The sequence below is a fragment of the Dromaius novaehollandiae genome, chromosome 2 (assembly GCF_036370855.1).
Source record: "Dromaius novaehollandiae isolate bDroNov1 chromosome 2, bDroNov1.hap1, whole genome shotgun sequence".
NCBI classification, from domain to species: Eukaryota; Metazoa; Chordata; class Aves; order Casuariiformes; family Dromaiidae; genus Dromaius; species Dromaius novaehollandiae.
In genome coordinates this window covers 114,992,350-115,015,478 of record NC_088099.1, presented here as the reverse complement: position 1 = coordinate 115,015,478, position 23,129 = coordinate 114,992,350, and the positions used below count along the sequence as shown (strand labels likewise).

Below are 23,129 nucleotides of genomic sequence, written 5' to 3'. Positions count from 1 at the left end.
AATCTGTAATCTGTGCTTGAATATTGCTGCACCATTATAATTACATTGCTTTAGACAATTACATTGCTTTGTACCCCTTAATCTCAGGGTAACATGAGTACAGAAATGAGAGATTGATAAGAGACTAAACAAATAGTAAAAACAAATCAACAAAAATATACTGGTAGCTGCACTTAAATTGCAAATGCTGATAGTAGCTTTCAGCATTGAAGAAATGAAGAATAAGGAGCAGGAAGATAACTGCTAATTGCAGTAAACCCAGATTTAAATGGCAGTAATCTAACCAGTGAGCTAATACCACATTCTAGCTGATTTGTGCAAATGAAAAAGATTCTGTTTGAAAGACATTAACAGTATCAATAACAGTTGCCAAATACATAGGTCTGTGGTATGTATATATGCAGTTATCTAAAAAAAACTAGTAAAATAAAGTATCTCAAATTGTTCCAGTATGTGCATTGCTTAGTGTCTTTGGCTTTGTTTAGACCTATCTGTTGAGATGGGCCATCGATCTGTGGCCCCTGTTTTGCCAGTACACACAGGTTTCTTTACAGGAGCTCTCCAGGTCCAAAAATATAGGCGAGCCACTACAGTTCTGTTTGCTCTGATCCTTTATCTTGACGCAGCGTCCTGAAGTGTCATTTTATCAGTACAAATCCATAATGTAGCCATGAAAAGCTTTTTATAAAATTCAGTTTATGCTAGTGAAGTTTAGCCTGGTTTCAAGTGGCATGACAGAACAAAACAAACAAACAAACAAAAAAACAGTGCTGTCTGCCTGCAGTTAAAAAAAAAAAAAAAAAAAAAAACAGTTCTGCGTATTTGCTCCCGAAAAGTTATACTGAATTAATAGCAAACATTCTGGATGAAGGAAAACACAGTAAAAGGGCTGCATTTTTGTTGTATCACACATTTACTAAAAGTACTTGATACTCTTAGTGTCAACTAGCAGATCACCACCATATTTGTAATGGTGAAATATATGTGGGTAGATTTTCACTGGGAACTGCGTTAAGGGTGTGGGTGTAATAAGGCTGTATCACTGAGAGTCAGGGTAGACATGAGAGTAGAGTGTTTGGGGGTATTTCTGCTTGGGAAGAAGAAAGAGATGGGGGGGATACTATAACATTGGCTGGTGCTTTGCAAATCTGCAATGCTGAGTTCCCATCAGTAAATATTACTTCTTTTTTAATACTTGCAGAACGTGAATTAATTTTACAATTAAAAAGATAAATTTGCATTTCTCATCTGGAGATCTGAACAATAAGGGATCTCACAAAGATGGAATTGTTTCTAACAATGTGTCACATTTAAAGAAGAAAGAATTAATTATTATTTTCTTCAGTGCCAATGTTTTTAATGTATTAAGTGAAATTAGAATGTTTATTGGAGGCCAAGAAGATATCCAAAGGTTAAATCTAATTTTTTCTGCCCCAGGGAAGTCAAAACCTAGAAACATGCAGTCCAGGCTTTACATGTCCTAATCAACCAAGCTGTGCAGCAAGATGAGGAGGAAAACTGAGAACCATAAAAACTCATTGCTTTCTATAATCTGGTTCATATTTTATTAGAAATATTTGCTTCCACAGGGATTTGCTTTTTCACACTACTGTATGTCACAGGAGGTATGTCACAACAGGTTAAAATTCACAGAATATTCTCATATACACCTTACAGTTCGCGTGTGTTACTTGACACAGACTTTTCACGCCCGACAGGATAGCATTTCATCATTTGAGGGCAAGATGCCCTGGATCACTTTTCTTTCCAGAACACAGTAAAGATACCTGCTAATGGAGTAAATTCTTACTAATATTAATGAGGGAGGGTAATCTGTTTTTGTTTTCATTGTGGAAGAGACCTATTTGCTGACCTATTTGAAATATAGTTGGCTATGAGGTTGCTGTTTTGTGGAACTCATCTCCACGTTTTCAGTGGGTACCTGCCACTTGAAGGAATTTAAGCATTTCAGGCACTTGGATAAACGAATTCTGGCTTTTACAGTCGTGGACACATCTTGGCAATCCTGCTTTTTTAAATGCAGTAAAGAAGCTGCCAGGAAAACCCAGTCGATATCAAGCAGCGATGAGGAACACCGCATGAACCTTTCCTATGGCAGATACCAGCTGCCTGGTGGGGGATGCCCTTCACAAGGGCTGTGGGGGAGACCCCCACCTTCACGCCATCATGGGGTGCCCGTTTTTCCTTCCAGGGCTGTGACAGTGCGGGGACTAGCCACCATTACTGCCTCCACAGCCCTAACCCCACACCACAGTCAGAAGCCATATGTTTGCTCCGTGAAGACCAAAGCCCCACGTCCCTCTCCGGGAAGAAAGAAACCAACAGCCGCCAATGGCGTGTCCACGCGCGCGCCCGCTGGCGCCCGCGCCCTGCCTCAGCGCTGGCGCATGCGCGGGCGGCTCTCCTTGCCGCTGCGCCGAGGGCGAGCGCAGGCCTCAAGGAGAGGGACGGTCGCCGCTTTTGCTGTTGCCGCCATGTTCCTGTACGCTCCCCTCCGGGCCGCTGCGGCACGCTCGGTAAGGGAAAGGCTGCCGGAGCGGCGGCGTCCTTCTCGGCCGGCGAGAGGCGGCCTGCCGGGCGGCGGAGGCCCCCGGCCAGGGCAGGCGTCACGGCCGCTCGGCCCGAGGAGGCCGCGGGAGTGCAGGGAGGGCCGGGGCGCCGCGGCGGGGGCGGCGGGAGCCCCTCGCCGCGGCGGCGGCGGGTCGGGGCGCCGCGGCGGCGCGGTTGCAAGGGCAGCGCTCCCGGGCGTCTTCCCCGCCCGGGGACCTGGGCTCGGCAGGGTTAGCTGACTTGCCTGCTGCAGTAGGGTTGGCGAGCTGTAGGGCCGCTGTTTCTACAGCGGGCTCTAATGGCGAGTGCTTGGTGTTTGTTGTAGGGCATTGAGAGGTTTTTCCCGGTGGAAAATAACATTTCTGAAGTATTTCTGACTTACCCTTGTACATAAGGCCAACCTCTGGAAACCCCCCTGAAGTTCTCTTCGTTTGTTTTTCACTCCTTAGTTAACTCTTCACACCAGTTGAAATCATTTAAGGCGGTTTGAAAATAAGGGCTTCTTGTATTTTTTTTCTTCAAGTTTGATATTGTACAGTGTTTTGGTTCTCGGGAGCAGAACAATATCTTGGGAGACAATAAGCATTTTCACTTAGAGACCAGGAGGATGGGTATTTTTCATAGTGTCAGACCTAAGCAGTCTCACTGAATTATGGAGCTTTTGCTCTCTGTATTTGTTGGAGTGAAACAGATTCTAGGAGAGAGCGATCTGGAGAGCAGGCATCTGTCTTCAGTGCCCTAAAGTGCTTTGGAGACTTGTTTTTTATTGTTAGTTACCCGAAGTTTGTGATGTAGTGGTGTTCCCTTTGGAGCCAAAACTGTGTTAGATGCACTTAGTGGAGTTTATACCAGAGTATCGCATCTTCATTTATGTGTTCATTTCAGTACTGTCTGCTGAATTTCATATCCACTTGCATGTGCTGCTTATGCTTTTATTTTCTTTTGTCTGACTTTTACATGTTTTCTGGTTCATAAAGGGCACCCAAGCTGGGCCCAAAATTTACTTCAGGCTTGCTAATGCTGTTAGCTTGGTGTGCTTCATGTCACTAGACTAAAAAGACTAAAATAGACTAAAAAATAGACCAAAAGTGTGCTGGAAAAGGTGGCAAGTAGGAATGGTCTGTAGTCCACAGAGCAATTTGTGTATCCCAGAGGTCATTCTAGCCCCTGAGATCATGGTAGAAATGAATTCCTTCCCTGGCTGGTGCTTAGAGGTGAGCTAGAAGTGGAGAGCAAGGAGGAAATGGTTGCATACTGCATAATATGCATAACACTGAATTAAAAAAAAAATCCAGTACTCTGTGGAAGGATTGCTCATGTGACAGACTGCAGTTTGTGGTGTTCATGTGGCAGGTTAAACTATGTGATCTGCTGATGAAAAAATTACGCTGATTAGGTTTTTCTTACAGAAGAGCAGTGATGTTAGTTGGCTGGTAGTTAGGCTCGGATTTCAGATCTGACCCTGTGCCTCTATTTTTGCTAATTTGATGCTGATCCACTTGAAATGCCACAGATGTTATAAGATAACGGAAGCGAAGCTGTTAAGGATGGATTTTTTTTTTATTGAGATATATTTATTCTGCTCGAAGAACTCTGAAAATTGATTTGGAATTCAATGTAAAAATTAACATGAATTTGATATAAAATGAAACTTGATACAAAATATTAGCTCATGACAAGATAATATCATAGAATGATTCTAGTGATGCCGATCAGAATCTAGCAGTGTGCATCTCTTTTGGCATCACAGATCCAGACAGTCCTACAGGGACTAGCTGAATACAACTTGCATGTGGATCTGTGTTTTGTTGGTATTTCAGGCATACAACCTTATGATTTGTGCTATTAACCCTACTGTAATTATTCAGTTACATAAAAGCTGTTGAAGCATGTAAATGCTTATAAGAGAAGGACCTCGATAGTTATGGTAGTTTCTGCAAACTTTTTAAAGCATGTACAACATAAAATAACAAATTAGGAAATTCTTCATTAAATGTTTGATGAGAATTTTTATTCAAGGCAGGTACATTAAGTTGTTGCAAAGAAGTACAGTTCGAAGTTAAGGATTTCACTTCTATATTGTCTGAAATGATCAAGGTGAGTTAAGAGATGTGCTCTCCTAATAGTACAGAAGAGCCCTTAATATCCTCCACTTGACTTAATTTAAATCATTAGTGATGGCAAGACACTCAATGGTTTACAATTAGACTAGAAATGAAGCTAGTTCTGAAAGTAGTCTGTAGCAGCTGTGCAAATTATTGCCTATTGATTTAACACTATCTACTTTATTTTGCTTGTAGATAGGACAAATCCGACACTTGCATAGAACAGCTGTGTGCAATGCTAGTGGAGCCTTATTTGTGGTAAGTAATTTTCCATATGCTCTCTATCTTACTGAAAAGAGGATGTATAACAAGATTTGTAGATACTTTTTTTTAATCCACCTGAAGAAGGTAAGTAGAATAGTTTATATTTAGTGTATCATTTCATGCAGCATTTGTGTATACATGTTTGCAGGTAGGATTTTGTTTAAACTTCTCGTGTTATAAAACAGTTTTTGTTTCCTTTTTTCTAATTCGTTAGTTTAGTTCATAACTGAAGCTTGTTAAAATTCCAATTTTTGAAAGTCAAAATAAAAATGAATCTGTCTTTTCCCCGAAACAGGTAATAGAGAGTAAGTCGGGAAACTTGTTTAGTCGTGCAAGCTCAATTGAACTGTAACTTCCTAGGCAGGCTGAATTTCTTGGCTTCTAAAGTTTGCCACAGAATTTACCCTCTAGGTCTCAATCTGGCCAAGTTCACTAGCATCTGAGGAGTGCAGTTCTCACTCGTATTGTGTGTCATGTAGCATGCTGAGTAGTGATTCATAATGAGGCCATTAGGCATTATTGTAATACATATAAACAGTGATAATGACTGCAGCCCTGCCCCTAAATGTGAAATGGATGAAATGGATGTGTTGTTTTTGTACCTCTGAAGAGAACCTGAAGCATCTTTGAGATTCTGTCCCATTTACAGCTTTGTCTACTCTGCAATTCAACAGCTTAGTAATTTGGCATTTTCCCTGACATCTAGTAGAAATTGGCATTTTACTATAGAATTAATCATTTTGTTGGAGCTGTGCGCCCAGCATTTTAGGGCAGTTTTTTTCCCTCTTATAATTGGGTTACAGTACGTGCTTCATACACTTTTCCAGAAACCTGAGCAGGCATTGGTGATTTATGGAGTGAGAGTTAGTATTCAAGGAGTAGAGGAAACATAAGCGTAGGCTGACAAGTTAGGAAACTTCAAGAATAGTCTGAGGTTGGTGAAAGCAGGGAAAAGGTGTTTTTGGCACTTTAATCGATGTCAGTGTCTGGCATATGAAGCTAGATAGCTTTGTAAATTCTCCAGGTATTTATCTATGTTTATGTTTAAACCATTTAGTGGAGGGAGAAGTATGAAAAGAGGAAATGGGAGATAGAAGAGCTGGGTGTTTTAGTTACATGTTATTTGCTACTCTGTTATTTAATAGCATCATTCACTCCTTTTATTTTTCTTCTCCTACAGAACTTCTGCTAGAAGAGAAGAGGAAATTATTTAAATTTTTATGTTTTTATGGGGACATATTTGTTCTTCAGAGCATCATATGATGCTCTTCATGGAAGCATATCAAGCTTAAAAACTAGGTAGATTGTTTGCCCTTGGTAACCTAAAAAGAGAGTTGTTTCAGATTTACCATATTTCTGATGGCTAGAAAACTTCTAATTTCAAAGATAATTTTATTCACAACAGCTGCCTTTTTTCTTTAAACATGCCTTTTCCATCTTTGACTCTTATCTGTCCTTATCCTCTTTGATAGCGAAAGTTTAACTCTCCTACTGCGTTACTTCATGGTCTTAAACATGGACTGAGTTTCCTCAGCACATCAGTTGCCCATGCGTGGACTTTAGATACAGAGCTGCATAGGGGTTCTGTACAAAAAGTTAGAGAATTGCTGTGTTATAATTTTAATTGCTTGTGAAGATGGTCAGCACAATACTTGGATTTGATAGCTTTCCAATGTTCTTCTCTACTACTGAGGTAGTGAATATAGGGTACTACTTCCTCCATGGAGGAGACATAGGGCATGTCTTCTGTGCTTGTTTGATGTGGGCTCTTACCTGCTTGCTGTCTTGAATATCTTTTAACCTGCAGACCACACAGTTCTCTCATATTGGTTTACAAATTTTTTTTAGACCGATATTTACCAAAGGGCATAGCTCAAGTTTCAGGTTTGTTTTAGGTAGTGAACCAACTCCTTTGAATGTAGGTGAAAGCTAGGTTATTCAGGTTTTTCTACTGTAATTCTTCAGTTCTCTTTAATAATTCTTTCTGTCCAGAAGGACAGATGAATTCTATCATAGATCACTGAGAAAGAATAAAGCAGCTCAGTTTATTGTAGCAAACAATCTGATATAAACATCCAGCAGCCTTAGTACCTTACATGGGATCATATCACCAAACATGAGGACGCAGTTATCTGAGTGGGCTCTCACGGTGTGGTTCTCATACAGTGAGTGGGTAGGCTGAATCCTGCAATACAAATATGATATAGTCAAGCTGTCCCTGAGGTTAAAATACATTATGTGAGACTTTAGGAAATAGGGGAGCACGGAAGAAAGGAATCAGAAAAATGTGTCTGGATAGAGACCTTTTTCTTCAACAGATTGTGGTAATTGGTCCAGACATTGTTTTTATTTGTTTGAGTATGGGAGGATGCCTTAATATATTCTTTTCAATATAATATTTTTTCCAATACTGTGGCCTTAAGCAGTGAGTCTGATCTTGTTTTCCAGAATTCATAGCCTTTAAAAAAAAGCTGATTTGTTCCTGTATGATAAGGATGCATTTTTGCCTATGTAAGTCTCAGATAAATGGTACATTTCAGATGAATGGAAGATTAGGGAGCAGGTGATTGGCATATCACAGACTGCTCAGTAGGCCTAGTACTCTGTAAGCTCCTCATGAAAACTATCAAATTGCTTTGTGTCCACAGTACAGAATTAGATGAAACTCACTTAGGAAGCTGGAGAACAACAGATGTGACAGGTTTTTAGTTAGTGTTCACTTGTGATGTAGCCTTTTATAACATATCTTGGGGCCTTGCTGCGCAAAACTGACTGACAGACTGTAGCTGCAGATTAAAAAAAAAAAAAAATCTTTGTTATCCTGAAATATCAAACATGTGAGAAGGAGTATCAGTTTAGAGATGATACACTGGAAATAACAGCTGTTCTGAACAAAGAGGGTGGTTTTAATAAGTCAAACATACTTATTTGCAAACGAAATTGAGATCAAGTACAAGCACAACTATCAAATATGCATGTAAAGCAAAACAGCAGCCTGAAACAAAACAGACATGCAGATTTGAGGAGGAAAAGTTAAGTTATGGAAATATTTATCATGGATCTGATCTGTGCACCTAAGAAACAGAGCATTTGTAAGGGAAAATAACTAAAAGTTACCCAGTATTTCAAGCAAATCCTCCCTCACTCCCCATCAGCTTCTTTTTGAGAGCTTTAATTGAAATTGGTAGAAAACCCTCACCAACATCATGTATGAGAAGCCAGAATCTTTATTTCGAAGGGTCAGTCTAAAATACTGGCAATTCTATTCCAAAAAGGTGTTTTATGTCGTGGTCTAGACCACACAATAAGCAATAAATTCATACTTAATAGTAGATTAGCATGTTCAAGGTGTATCAGTTGTCCTTCTGTAATTCTTGTTATTAGGGAAATTCATGCTTGGTAGATAAGCGTATATTGACAGTAGTTTTATATACAACTTGGAACTGTGGTAGGGGTACATGCTCTCAGATCGATGGTGGCAGTAGTACTGTCTGCTGCAGGGTGTAGGCAAGATAAGCAAGAGAATCTCGCTAGACCAACAGATGAAATTGGAAGTTAAGTATCTGGCCTTTCAATATTAAAATTTCTAAACCTAAGAATCTGCATAAAGAGAATGCTGAGAGCTGGGAACACAATGTTTTAAGTTGCGCATTGGAGATAATCTTTCATAATATTAAGTCTTTTAGGATCTTGCAATATGAAGATTGTTCAAGATAGCCTTTACTGCTTAATAAGAAGGCAGTGTGGAAATTGCAAAAGCACCGTAGGTTACTTGAGAGAACAATCAAAATGATAGTGGAGTGGATTTCTTTCTCATAAATACACTTCTTAAAAAGCTTTATTTACTAGTAGGTCTTGGACTACTTTTAACTTCAAGCCTCAAGAATAGGTTGCCTTTTTCTCCAAACTTTCCATTTAACTTGAAACTTTCTCAATTTTAATTTCATTTTAATTTGAAAGTTGAATAAAATTGAAATCAGACTTAGCTACGAGTATTTCAGGATGCCCTAACAAGCTCCTTAGAGACAGCTAAAATTTTGCACAGAAAGTTTTCCTGGTGGATAAGGATTTTGTCAGAACTAAGATTTCATTAAAGGAAAATGTCACGTTCTTCAAAACATTTAAATGTATTTTCTGAAAATAAAAATTAAAAGAAATTTCAGTTTTATGTGATATAGAATATTTTGCTTTGGAAATGTGAATTCAATATTCTACTTTTACCATTCTGGTTCAGAATTGTTTCTAAAATAAAAATGTTGAAATCTGTTGCAAATCCTAATCAAGAGTGTATGATAAAATCAGTTAATATTGTGTTTGAAGAACATGCAGACATTTTAGTTATATAGCAAGCTTCTTGATGGCTTTTAAGTTTTTAAAGTTAAGATCTGTTGGGGGGGGGCGGGCGGGCGGGCTGTTGTTTAGTACCTTATTGTTTATTAGGGTGTTAATGAGAGAACTTAATCCACTGGTGATGAGTTTGGACACAATTGCCAAACTTTGTTAACAGTGTAACAAATGTCTGTGTTAAATGTATCATATTCCTCAATAAATAATTTGAATAGGAAATCACGGGTATGTCATTATCTTTAAAAGTGATGAAATAATTGTCATGACTTTCAATAACTTTCGAGGAGGTATTTAGTCATTTTGGATTGAAAACTATGTAATTTTAATTTGGAAATGTATCAAATCCATTTTATTCAAGAAACTCAACTATCTAATAGGAATATATTTTACAACAGTAAATTTGTCCTGAATAAATTCCTGAAAACCCTATTTTTACACATCTGTTTTCTTTTAAGCACAGAGACAGTCCTGAAAATAATCCAGATACTCCATTTGAGTTCACACCTGAAAACCAGAAGGTATGCAGCCAAAAAAGCATGTTAAATATGCAAAAATTTGTCTTTAGATCAGTATTGAAATCTTTTTTCCCCTCCCTTTCCCTTCAAAAAGCGAATAGAAGCAATCATAAACAACTATCCAGGAGGACACAAATCTGCAGCTGTGATGGCAGTACTAGATCTGGCCCAAAGACAGCATGGATGGTTACCCATATCAGCTATGAACAAGGTACTCAATTATCTTTTTAAGTATAATTTTACCATTTTCTTGAAATCTAACTATTAATAGTAGGATATTATCATTTTTTTATCAAAGCATACTAATGCAGGAATTTAAATGTGGCACAGAATTACAAGAATCCTCTATGAGACTACCTTTAAAAAAAAGGGGGGGGAGGGGAACTGAGGCACTAAACTCTTGGCTCTGTCACTTTACATAATGTTAGCCCATTGCTAGAAACTGCTGACACAAAACAAAAACTGCACAATCCTTATTTAGACAGACTCTTTTCCTATCAGAATCATCCTGGAAATAGGAATACAATTTTGAAAGGTTTTGTTCACTGATGAGTTTGGAGAAAAGAAAAAAAAAATGATAAGATTTCTTTTCTCCTTTCTTGTAGATTAGTGGCACTACACATTGCCACTACTGTCAGGAATGTACCTAATCTCCTTGCCTGTAAGGACTATGACTTCTGCAAACTATGCTTTGGTGCAGTATGTGTAACGAGGGTCTCTTAACACCCCATAGCAAGTACCTGTAAGACTATTTTCTTATTAAATTATGTATTAAAGTTGTGTCAAACTAAGCAAGCACAGTATTCCAAAGTGATAGGTTACATGATGGTAATCAAATACCTAGAAATGTGAAATTAAGTGTCTTGTTCATGTGAATAAATCTATCATTTTGTGTGTTACTGGTATATAATCAGTTTTAAAGTGAAAATGCTTTAAGTTCAATCTTAATGTGCTAAATGAGGATTGTGTGCATTATAGTGATTAGTGAATGAGTTAAGTGCCTGTTTAGAAAAAACAAATTGTCTGCTGCTGTTTCTAAAATGTAGGATAAAGTCTCAAATCTCTATTAATACTGAATGGGAAAAGTCTCCTCTTATGTTGGCTTAGCCTAAATTTGAGATTGGTTTTATGTTTAAAATGCTCATACAGGTTTTTAAGCAAAGATGTGGAGATACAAATATTTTCCATGGTTTGTTATTTGCCTGCTATAGGTACTGGAACATATAAAGCAATTAGGCTTTTGAAAATACATTTAATTCTCAACCTGAGCAGTTTGTCAGGGTTCCAGTTTAATGAGGCCAGGGATATTTATACCAGAACTGGCTCCATGGATCCTGCTTTTCTCTGTATTTATTAGCTGTGACACCAATCTACAAATGCAGTGGTACTGTTTCTAGGGCCAGCCTTGGTGTATCACAGAACCTGAGACAGACCTGCTGTATCTGAATTAGGTGAGCGTAATACCAGCTTGGGTGTTTTCCCTTCACCAAAAGGCTTAAGTGCATTAATGTGGGCAAATTCATACAAGTGGCTGCACAGCAGAATAGTGCAAGTGCAGTATGAGCTGGAGCTAATATGGAAAGCTGGAACCCAGCTGACTCTTGGTAACCAGCTTGTGTGTATGATGGTAGATGCTGGAGGAGGATTCTTGACTTGAGCTCCTAACTGTGCAAATCCGTAGCTTAGTGGAGTTTGTGCTTAAGCAGGATTGATTCCATCCAATAACTTGGGTGTCTTTTCTCAGTTATCTGGTGTTATTCTGTTACTGCAGATAGAGGACAGGTGACTTTACTGAAATTGCTTATGAAATTTCTTTACTGGTGCTCTGTGAGAATTCAACATTAGTGTCTGTCTTCCCCTTGTTGTAGGTTGCTGAAGTTCTAGAAATGCCTCCCATGAGAGTGTATGAAGTAGCAACCTTCTATACAATGTATAATCGTAAACCTGTTGGGAAATACCATATTCAGGTCTGCACTACCACACCTTGCATGCTGAGAGACTCTGATAGTATTTTAGAAGCCATTAAGAAGAAACTTGGTATGATACAAATTTGTAATTTGCTTTTTCTAAATGTGGGTTTTTTTGCCCTGGTTTAATAATGCATTATTTCCTAACTGGAGTAAAATTCTTCATATGATGGGGACAGTGCAAAAATATTTAAAATTCAGAGTGAAATCATTGTAGGGTAAGCACTCAACATCTCAAATTTTGAAGATGAAGAATAAATGCCAAATTGAAAGATAACAGTATGCTAGAAAAGAAAAGGCCATTGCTTTGGAGTGCCTTTAATGGTTTTATAGGCAATTTGCCAGGAAGTGAATCATTCTTACTGATGTTTGAAAATGAATCTTGGACTGAGAATTAAGCCCCATTCCATATGTAGCATTCACAATCCTCTTCTACATAACTTTTGTCTATGCAAAATAAGTTTAAGGTATATGCTATATGAAGATTATTGATTTTTTTTTTTTAACCTGAGGTAATATGAACATAACTTAAAAATTCCTCATGAGAAGTCAGTTGAGACTCCTACATCATACGAGGCATAGAGATAATTCATAGGTTTTGTTGGTTTGGGAGTGGTTTTTGGAGGGGAGGGAGTTATGTGGAGAAGAGGCAAAGATCAGCAACTAACAACTTTTCCTCTTCTATGAAGTCGCAACCTACACTGACATTTTGTAAGAACAACTGTGATAAGAGTTGCAGAGCAGTTGCTTGTGGTCTTATCTTTCATGTATTCAGTTGTCTGAAAAAAGCATTTTTTTGCTGAAATTTTTCATGGTTTATGCTTGTTCAGAGATGGCTTAATTTCTGTTAAAACTGTTAGTTTGAGAAATCAAAGGAAAAGCAACTGTTTTCTGTAACTAAGGATATTTATGTAGTTCTTACTGAGACACAGACCTTACTTAGGCTTTTACAAGTTTTTTCCCCATTTAATAACTACAGAGGAGGAAAAATGCTTTTCAGCTTGCTTTCTTTTATGGATTGGCTGATAGATTTCATGCAAAGTGGCTTTTGTAATGTAGTGCCTCTATAACATGGTAAATAACTACAGTTTCAGTGCAATAATAACAATGATGAGAAATCACTTTATTCTCACTATCTACTTCTAAGTTTGTCTGATCCTGTATTAGTACTGTTAAGCATATGTGAGTCTTTCTCTTGTAAATATTTTTCATAATTTGTGTGTTTAAATAGTATCACACGAACAGTATTGTGGCTATGCTAATAAAATAATCAAAAGGCAAGAAGCCGCAATGTTATGGTCTTACTAAAATACCAATATTATCTTCATTCAACTGTTTCGATTTCAGTTCTTAATTATTAGATACAGTTACTACAGATTAATATAAATCCAGCAGCTAAGTATCTGTTAATAATGTTCACTGAAGTAACTAAAAGGTGTCTTTTTCTTTCTAGCAGAACTATTTAAAATAGAACTCCACCAGTTTGTCAGCTGGTGGACCATCATCAGAATGGCCTATTCCCACTGCCTTATTTGAGACAGCTTAGTTTGGGAACTCCAATATGGGGTGAGGAGAGGTGACAGTTTAAGACAGAGACGGTTTTAAGATGTACAGCCAACAAACCATGAAATATTGTAGTAGTCAGAAATTAGTGCTCTGAATTACACCAGCAAACATTTCAGAAGCTAGGAATTTATAGAATATATGATGCAGAAAACCCGGGGAAACTGAGAAGATGAAGTGCTTTGGAGATGCATACAGAGAGACAGATAAAAAGTACACATACATGCATTTCTGTATTACAAAGGCATTTTGATAACTATTACTATTTAATTTTGAAAGATATGCTGCATCATATTTGCATATCTGCTGTATATACCCATATGTCCTTTTGAGTATAATGTAATTTTTATGAGTTTCCATGGCTGTTGTGATCTTAATAATATACTTGGGTAAGTTGCAAGAGCATTGGTGCCACTGGCTCCATCTATAATTAATAAAGGAAGGTACTTTCAGAGGGCAAAAAGGATACTATTTCAGTCAGATCACATTCTCATATGTTATTTGGCTTACCTGCCCTCTGGGGAATTTCTGTATCTTTATTGGTTGTATCACTGAAAAAAAGTCATGGAAGCTAAGTACATGTACCGAACTGTTTGGGAAAGAAACCTTAATGTATAATCTGGGAAGTTGTTTCTAAATTTGTAGCCAACAATCTTAATGCTTAGATCTTGGTTAATTTGGGAATTCAGTACTCAGCACTGAATATTACGCATTTAACATCAGTATATGAAAGCTATATTCTCCCTCTTTCTCTCTTCTACTGTATTAATTGCTAAAAATGTTCCTAAGCAGAGCTGTTCTGTTTCTCAGGTGTCACTTTATGATTATTTTTTAATCATATTTGTAAAACCATAAATCAAGTCTCCAAAATGTATCTGAAGAATTCAGTTTATTAGCATCTTTTGTTTAATGGAAGTGTTTTGGACTCATTTAAGAGATTTTAACTGTGCAAATGTTTTTAAGGCCAAAATATAAGTAGTGAAAGAACCATGGAGAACTTAAAATCTTGCTTTGTTAATCTTATTTAATAACCACTGATGAACCTAATATTCTCTATTGTTTTAGGTATAAAAGTTGGGGAAACAACACCTGATAAACTCTTCACACTGATAGAAGTGGAATGTTTAGGTGCTTGTGTAAATGCCCCAATGGTACAAATAAATGACAATTATTATGTAAGTATGTCATTCTGTTTTAAAAGACTAAACTTCTTTAGTGCATAACCTGTATTTTATTAATTTTGTATATCAAGTATTTTCATTCTTCTAGATTCTGAAGTTTTGGTCAGTTACTTCAAGTTCCCATTGCAGGGACAACTTACAACCTAAAGTAGCATCTTGTAGTTTCTTGGCCACTTAGAACACTTCATCTGTATCATAATGTACTGATGTCTTCTGGTTTCTATAAAAATAGACATTGTCAGTGTTCTCGTTTTTTGTAACGAAATCATGAATAGCGATCCTTATGGAGGTATTTTTTCAGCATATCCATATAGTAGAATGAGTAGTCTTGCAGGCAGCTTTCAAATTGAGAAAGAATGTTACTCTCTGGGGGGATTTTTTTTTTTTTTTTTAAACAACTCTCCTCATCACAGCCTTATTCCAATTACTGTAGTTTTCACTTTTCCCCTTATCCTGTTTAATCAAGTTAAGAAGATGCATCATCTGCTAAAAAGTCAGTTTCAGCTTGGAACCTAATTATTGTTTTTGCTTTTCCATATACTAATATCAGCTCCCCTAACATTAAATATATTCAACAAAATTCAGTGAGTTCTGCTTTGGGTTTTGTTTCAGGGTTTTTTTGGCCACGTGTGAAATAACACAGACAGCATTTTTAAGCTTTAAGCCCAAACAGCCTGGTTTTGTCATTAGGTAGCATATGATGGAAAAGAAGAAAGAAAATCAGGGGCATAAGCTTACATGGGCAGTGTGGAAAAAGTCCAAGAAGTATTAGACATGTGGTGGTTTCCGTTATGGTTTTTTTCCCCCAGAGGAAAAACTTTGTATCAGTCACATTGGTGAAATTAACAAACGTGCAATATATTGCAAGTGAGGTGTTTAGAGTTAAGATTACAGAATATTAACATTAATAAGTGATAATTAAAGCTCCAAATACATGATGGTTGAAAGCATCCAATTCATACCAAAAGTCACTTGGGCAATCCCTACTCCATGTTTTGATTCATGCTTCCAATATTCTCTTTTAAAATTTGAATGGGACACTTTCTGTGTGGACTTTAAGAAGTATGCAGCCTGACTACAGAAGAATAGCTCTATACTTTTCTAGTTTAACATTGGAATGTTAGGCAATGCATTGGGGTTTTTGTATCTTGAAATACAAAGCTCATTGTCAGTACATGCTTTATCATGAATTTATCATGTTGTTACTGTACGGTGTTCGTAATGGTACTGAATGGTATACATGCATAACTGATGGCACACTGTTTTTAACACTGCTTTCAGTATGCTGTTTGTTTAAGCAGGAGATTATGGTTCTGCTGAGTGCTAAAATGATGGCTGGATAGAAGTTGCATAGTTTTTCATGTGCTGAAGGATTCAAAGATCTTACTTCAGAAATGCAAGAATACAAGCATGTATCAGCCAAACATGGCTGATAAGTAACAGTTACTTTTCAGAAAGTAACTTCTTGGCCCTAGAAGTTTGATTCTTGTGTACTCCAGGTCTGATGTATAGTGAATAGAGTGATGGAAAGCAAACTGAGAATTTTCCTTTGACTTCACTGAGTGTCTCCTGTCCCTGCATTTGTAAAGAATGAAATAGTAGCCAGTAGTTCTGTTTGTCTTTCGGAAGACAGTACTGACTTTTCAGACTAAATACTGCCTACCTCCAGGCTGAATACCACCTACTTCTCCAAAACCACATATAGTCTTTTTGGATGGCATCTCACCAGTGCTGTTTGCAATGAGGACTGTACATCCTCTGCTGTATGTAAGGGCTGTGTATTTGCAGGGAGCAAGAGCTGTGCTTTATCTAATAACATGATCATTCCTGACCACATACAAACATTGGGAGTGCTTTCATTGACATGTTGGCATTTTTTTTTCCTTAAGCTATGACAGAATTTATGATTTATTTATTTATGAGTAGATCTAATTGTTCTTTACAGTGTGTTGGTATCAAACTCCTTTTTAAAAAAGTTTGGATTTTGTTCATAACTCTTATTCCAGTTCACTTTTGTCTTCATTTATTTTGATAGACAACAGAATGATTGATGTGTTGCAGCCTTACTGGTCTGTTTTTCCCCAATCATTAGTATGTTGAACTAGATTTGTGGTACAGAATATTATGACAGCATTTCATTATCTCTTATATAAAAAACACTACTTGTGCCTCTTGGTTTCTAATGCAGAACACTTTTCATTTTACTCTTAGGATTATTTAAGTTGCTTATAACCTTTTAGATAAATATTTTGTCTCTGTCCTTCTAAAGATGCTTCCTTCAATTGTTTTGGTCTTCCTCTTCTAGAAATTGTTCCTGTACAACAATGAAAAATGTACTACTTGCATCTGAAGCAGACTATTTTTCTTGTGCCTTTTTTCTAAAGTAATAATTACAAAGGGAACCAAATACTGTCTTTTGCCCTTCATATTTCATGTAAATACAGCATACTAGCACTGTATGAAATTTTTAAATTTTAAACATCTGTGTTTTTCACAGTTGCATTCTGGTTAGATTCTTGAGTTTCCCTGCCATAGCCAGGATAACCAAAATGAGAACACAAAAATACTGTATCAAAAGGAAATAAATTACGCTTTGAAACTAGAATTCTAGTTAATGCAATTATTTCCCTTTTAACTTGTAGTTTTTTCAGTACTGACTTGGAGTGAGAGGCATAATAGTATATTAGGAAAACACCATAACGATGAATTGGTAAGAAGTCAATTTTTTTGCTCAGTGCAGATATTAACTTTAAAATACACCGTATTTCACAAAGTTAGGGAATGTCACTGAGTCATTGCTAGCATAATGCTGTCTTAAGTAGCCTGATGAGTTGTAGAAGTTTCCTGAGGGAAACAGTGTAGCCTGTGGAAGAGAAGTGAAGGTTAAGAATGTATTGAGAAGCAAAAGCTTTGGCATGGTAAGGAAAAGGGAACAAGACTATCTGCTAAAATGGAATTCATTTTTTTCCTTTCAGTCACTTTCTTGACTTATGCAGGTGTGGATGAATGGTGCATTTTTGTGATAGTAGCCTCCCTATAATTCTGGACTGAGAAGTTGTGTTATCATGGATTTTATTTAAACTAATTTTGAAAATATTTTTAAACTTGTATTTGATAAGTTTTAAAAGCATTCTTAAAACAGTTTTATTTGGAAATAATGGTCTGGTTTGACACCATCTGTAAACTCCTAAGTTTCTGAATTATGGCTAATGAGAATGTCATCAGACCAAGGGAATTAATTCATATATATATAAAAACTTTATTTTGCTATCACAACATCTGGTCATTTTTATTCTTTTTAAAACTGTTCTCTTGCACTGTGCGCAGTTTTTTGGCACAGCTGAAGTCATGCAGTGTGTGCAACAGCATGCATGTATTGGGTAGGCAGAAATCCAGTTTGCTAATACAATGGGAAGCTGAAAACAAACCCATGTAATAGACGACCATCCTGAATATTGTTAATTTTAACATTATTTCTGCAACTGTATAGAACACATTTTACGATTAAAATATGACATTAGGCTTTTCAGTTTTTCATAATTCTTTAAATCAGTATGCACGTTAATGGTAGGATCAAAACTATCTATGCTAGAATCACAGCCAAGGGGGCCACTAATCCGATGATTTGTGGATGCTGCATTTAGCACAGTTACTAATTTTTGCTTTAATAGTCAATGATCTTTTTTACAGGAAGATTTGACACCCAAAGATATTGAAGACATAATTGACGAACTAAAGGCTGGCAGAGTTCCCAAACCTGGTCCAAGGTATGCTATATTTGTGTAATAATGGCTAGCTACTTGCAGTCTGATCCTTTGGGGAAAAGAAACTAAATTCCTGTTACAGGAATTGGAGTTGACTGCTTAGAGCTAAAAAGCATTCATTAATTTACTGAACAGCTTGATGTGTGTTCAGTGCCTTTCTGCATCTTGTAAGCCAAGCAAGAACTAGAAAGAACTGCAAGAAGAATATTTCTATGCTCCTAGGGACTGACTACAGGGGTAAATGAGGAAGTGGGAATTCTGATCTGCCTCAGTACTTAATTAACAGGTGAATGCCATCAAGAGTTCTTGCCCAGACTGCCTAATCCAACAAACTCCTGCTGATTTTTTGGATTTTTGACAATAACCAGAAAGATCTAGAGTTTGTGAAAGGTTTATCTCTGATTTTTTTTTTTCTTATGTATTATTTCCCTTTGTTCTTTGTCAGCCCAAATATACAGATATATATGTGAATTTAGGAATTAATTAGTACCATTTCACTTGGATATGCGATCTATTCCCATTGTTTCTGTCTTCTTCCTATTCAAAAAAAACCACATCATAATCTTATAACAGTTACAGTTTCTAAGTACAGGGATGGATCTTAAAGATGACTGATAAAACTGGATAGCCTTTGGTATTGCTGGGATCAGTCACTTTTGCTTGACCTACCTAAAAAAATAACTGATGGCCTTATTATGCATTTCAGTTATCAAGTTGCATATTTGGCACTGTATTTGAATTTGAAAGCCTTTTAACTTACAGTAGTATCCCATGTTTCTGAAGCACGAATAGGAAGAACAAAGGAAAAAACTGGCCTTGGCTTTCAGTCAGATTTGTAACTGTCTTCTATCCAGTGATTAAACAATATTTAAGGTTAATACCAGCAATGAATAACACTGCTGTCATTTTTCAGGAGTGGACGTTTTTCTTGTGAGCCAGCTGGTGGCCTGACTTCTCTGACTGAACCACCCAAAGGACCAGGGTTTGGAGTTCGAGCTGACCTCTAAAGATTTTTTTAATATATGATGAGCTCTTGAAAATAATAAAGTAACTTTAATCTCAGTAAAATGATTTATGTTTACTACTTTAAAAAATTTGAAGCAAGTAACAGGAATTGGAATGTCTCTAACTCATCATGGTCTTAACTACTGTAGAGGATAATCATCATTAGTTCCAGATTATAAAAAAAGTGGTTCTGTAGACTGTAAAGTGACTCACTCAGAGTCTATTTATAAACATCAATAGGTCAAAAGATGTTAACTCCAGTAACAATTCTCTGAAATTTTACTAAGTAAAGGTTCTTTGAAGAAGGAACAAAACTGATCAAACTGAAGGCTTGGCAAATGCACAAGCAAACAAAAACTACAAATGGCTTCTCTAACAAAAATTGCGTGGTACTTTTAATTTCAATAGAAGCTATGTAATGGGAAAGGTGCTCCAAGGTGTGTTCTGTAAAAATCTGGTAGGTTCAGTAAGACATAGTTCTTACTGAAGTCTAATTTTTCTAATTCAGTGGCCAGGAAAAACTTGAAAACGATCTTTTTACCATGTTACAAGAAATAAAGGAACAGTAATAATCTACTAAAAGAATGAACGACGAGTATGCCACTTCTGTACAAATTTATTCAACACAGACAAAGCATATAGTTGGAGTAAGATGTAATACAACAAAACAGCTTAACACAATGTAAGATTATGAAGGTAGCTTTTTGATCCACAGGTCCTTTTTTGACCTTACTGCTGTTTATCAGCAACTTTCAAGAACTAATCTAGAAGTAGGCAATGAAGGTATTTCTTCTGATTAAAAAAAAAAAAAATTGATTGCATATTAATACTGAATACGTATGTGCTTGTAAAATCAAGCAAATGACTCATTTTTAATGTGTATTTCAAAGTAATTTAAAATGTTTAGGAATGTGAATATTTTTATCAACTGAAACCATATCGAAATCCTGGGAAATCTGTGTGCCATGAAAGTACACTCTTCTTATAAATTAACTCCATCAATCACATTAATTGTATTTTTACTGTATTTATCCTCTTTAGTTTTGATACTCTGACTAACAGTAGCTTTCCCAAACTGTTCTCCCTCTTCTGAATCAAATTTTGTATTAATTTCTCTGCATAATGTTTATCTCATATTGTCCTTTCAAGTCCCACCTTTCTTTCAACAGGCTCTGTGAAATTTCTTGGTAGTGTTGCTGTTGGTATTTTGAGAGCAAGATATGTATATAATTTTATATAAAAACTTGCTACTCCTTGTACGTTACTAGGTTTATAAAATGAAATGAATTTCAAACAAATGGGAAAATGAATTTTATAAATACAAATGCAAGTCATGGGTGAAGCAGCCACCTAATAAGCACTAAAATTAATAAGCATTTAAAAATCTTGTACATAAATGATATACTGTGCCTATGAGAAACTAATACATGAATCAAAAGATTATCTGTAATTTAAAGTTGCTGAATACCCTTCTGAAAGGTTACGCTAATGTTTCAAATAGCTATGTTCCTGTAGCAGGCCAGACATTCCTGCAGTACTTCTGGAGGCACTATGTGATCTGACACTCATTTCCCTAGCATAAAATGAGGAGATAGCCAGCATCATGTTTTCATGCAAAGAAACGCAGGATATAACATACCAGCTTGTAACTAAACTGTTTGCTGTACTTTAGTAACAAAACTGTATTCCAGTTCATATAGAAAAGAATTACCTTATTCCAAACCTAGCATGAGAGTAGGCAAGTTTTTAATGTATACTTTGAATATAAATGAGGATTTTTTTAATGCATTAAGGAACTATAAAGTGCTACAACTACTATTCATGTTCTCGCATGTAACTGAAACTGAGTGCACAACTGTATTTAAGGGAGACACAGTTTTAGAACTGCTTACTTTGCTACCTACAGAGTTTGAAACAAAGCTCTAGAATGCCATACTCCTACCATTCTTAAAGCTGGACTAGACAATTTGCTGTGTTATCCCGCTTCTCTCCTTCCCCCATTAATTGGCATCTTTATATGAAAATCTTTAGTAGTTTTTTGTTTGTTAGACATCATGTAAATGGTGTTGTGCACACATACTTTGCATTTTACCATTATTTTGATGTAATACCTAACAGGATAACTCTGCAAATGATTGGAAAATGGTAATTTATTTACGTTCCTTCCTTATTGCCTGATAGATATCTGATATATCACTATCAAAATGGAATATTGTAGGGGAGCTGCAGGACTATAAAATATTTGGAGAGAAATAAGCAAGTAACTACTACCTTTCTTTCATCATAGCCAACTCAGTTATGAGTCTCCATGGCCCACAAGGGATTTTAAAGACTTGCCATGGTTTCTGTATCAAAAAAAGAAGTAATCATTGTGTTAAGATAAATGATTAAAGATAAATTCACACATCTGAGATTGTTTCAGTTTTTGTTGAAATCTTAAGGTTTCAAATTTCAAATGTTCCAACTAAAAACATTCAGGCTTCTTACAATATTTTTTATATATAGTTATTTACTGCACGTTCAATAATCTGGACTTCAGTTTTATATTCAGTCCAGTCTTGGAGCATATTTCCTGAAAAACTATGAATGTGAAATTCACTTTATGTTGCACTGTGTTGAGGATTAACAAGCTGATCATTCGGAAAGAGTCCTAGAATAGAGGAGGAGGATTTGAGTGTATTAATTCCTCCAGGATTCTTGAATAGCTCCAGATAATACTGTGTGCTTTTACTGGTATTGTTGAAGACTTTCAAATTACAGAAGTGTTGAAAGGATATCATTTCTGCTATTCTCAGCCATTAATACCAGATGGTTTCTGACTGCATTTTGGGGCAACTGAAACTAACCTGACAAGTACTTAAATGCTTCTAACTCTGCAGATCCAAGCTACTGGTTAGTATCTTGGACTGCATGAGTATCAGGTGATAAGTTAAATGGAAAAGCTGTTAACTGCAGCAAAAGCTAATTCATTTCTTAGACTGGTAAAAGCAGCAGTAACAACCCATTCCATGGTTTTGTGTTGTCTTGCCTACCCCTCTGCCCCCTCCCCATACTGTATTCTTTCTCCCTAATTCTTCTTACCAGCAGAGTAAAAGAGAGATGTTTAACTGGGGAGGAAAAAAGGCAACCTAGAGTAGAAGTCTTGGGAAAGGAACAGAAGTGTAAGAGCATGGAAGCAGGAGACACACTAGAAGAATCCACTGCACTGGGAGAATGGGTTTGTTTTTCTCCCTTTGTAAAGATGGGAGAAAATCAGGAGCAATAGGAAACTCCACTGGATAACCAGCAATGTATCTGATGTTCAATAATGGGGGGAAAAAAGACTTCCATGAACTCCATGCACTGCTAGAGAAGTAAAGACAGAACACAGTTCCAGACAGACAGAATTTCATTGTTTTTTTGCTATTTATATCTGTCCAAAATGTTAACTGATTCACTGGCTGACCTACCACTTAGTGTGTTCATTTTGCAAGCTCTTGGAATGGAGTGTCCATTTTCAAACTTCTCATATTGCAGTTTGTGATTTTTTTTCACTCAGTTACTCAATTACTAGTTTGAATTGAGCAATGATGCAGGTCAACTAGATGCTGTGCATGTTTGTCTTGAGAAAATAATTCACAGCTGATAATGCAAGATATTTCACTGGTGATGGCAAGTCAGGGGAAGTACTATGGAAGTGAATGGAGTAGGGCTACAAAGACATTTTGCAGCTATGCTGTGTAAAAAGGAGAGACTTCTGGAGACAAGGGGGAGAAACTAACATGGTGACAATAAGTGTCATTGCTTATGAGTCTAAACAGTAGTTCTTAATAGGCTTATGGAACTATTTTTTTAATTACTAAATGAT

At 36.6% G+C, this 23,129-nt stretch overlaps 1 protein-coding gene across 1 annotated transcript; it reads left to right on the top strand.

The window, feature by feature from the left end:
- Window positions 1–2,390: 2,390 nt before the first annotated feature.
- NDUFV2 (NADH:ubiquinone oxidoreductase core subunit V2) lies at window positions 2,391–21,693 on the top strand. The gene is made up of 8 exons (XM_026094298.2): window positions 2,391–2,537; window positions 4,872–4,934; window positions 9,743–9,805; window positions 9,897–10,013; window positions 11,671–11,839; window positions 14,398–14,507; window positions 18,204–18,280; window positions 19,191–21,693. The coding sequence occupies exons 1-8, from the start codon at window positions 2,409–2,411 to the stop codon at window positions 19,282–19,284; spliced, it is 822 nt and encodes a 273-aa protein (XP_025950083.2). The 5' UTR covers window positions 2,391–2,408; the 3' UTR covers window positions 19,285–21,693.
- Window positions 21,694–23,129: the final 1,436 nt, after the last annotated feature.

Bases quoted from the DNA above. Each gene is read 5' to 3' on its own strand.
- NDUFV2 (XM_026094298.2), top strand. From the start codon at position 2,409: ATGCGCGGGCGGCTCTCCTTGCCGCTGCGCCGAGGGCGAGCGCAGGCC. The intron at 10,014-11,670 runs GTACTCAATTAT...CCCTTGTTGTAG, and splicing joins CCATATCAGCTATGAACAAG to GTTGCTGAAGTTCTAGAAAT. The intron at 11,840-14,397 runs GTATGATACAAA...CTATTGTTTTAG, and splicing joins AGCCATTAAGAAGAAACTTG to GTATAAAAGTTGGGGAAACA.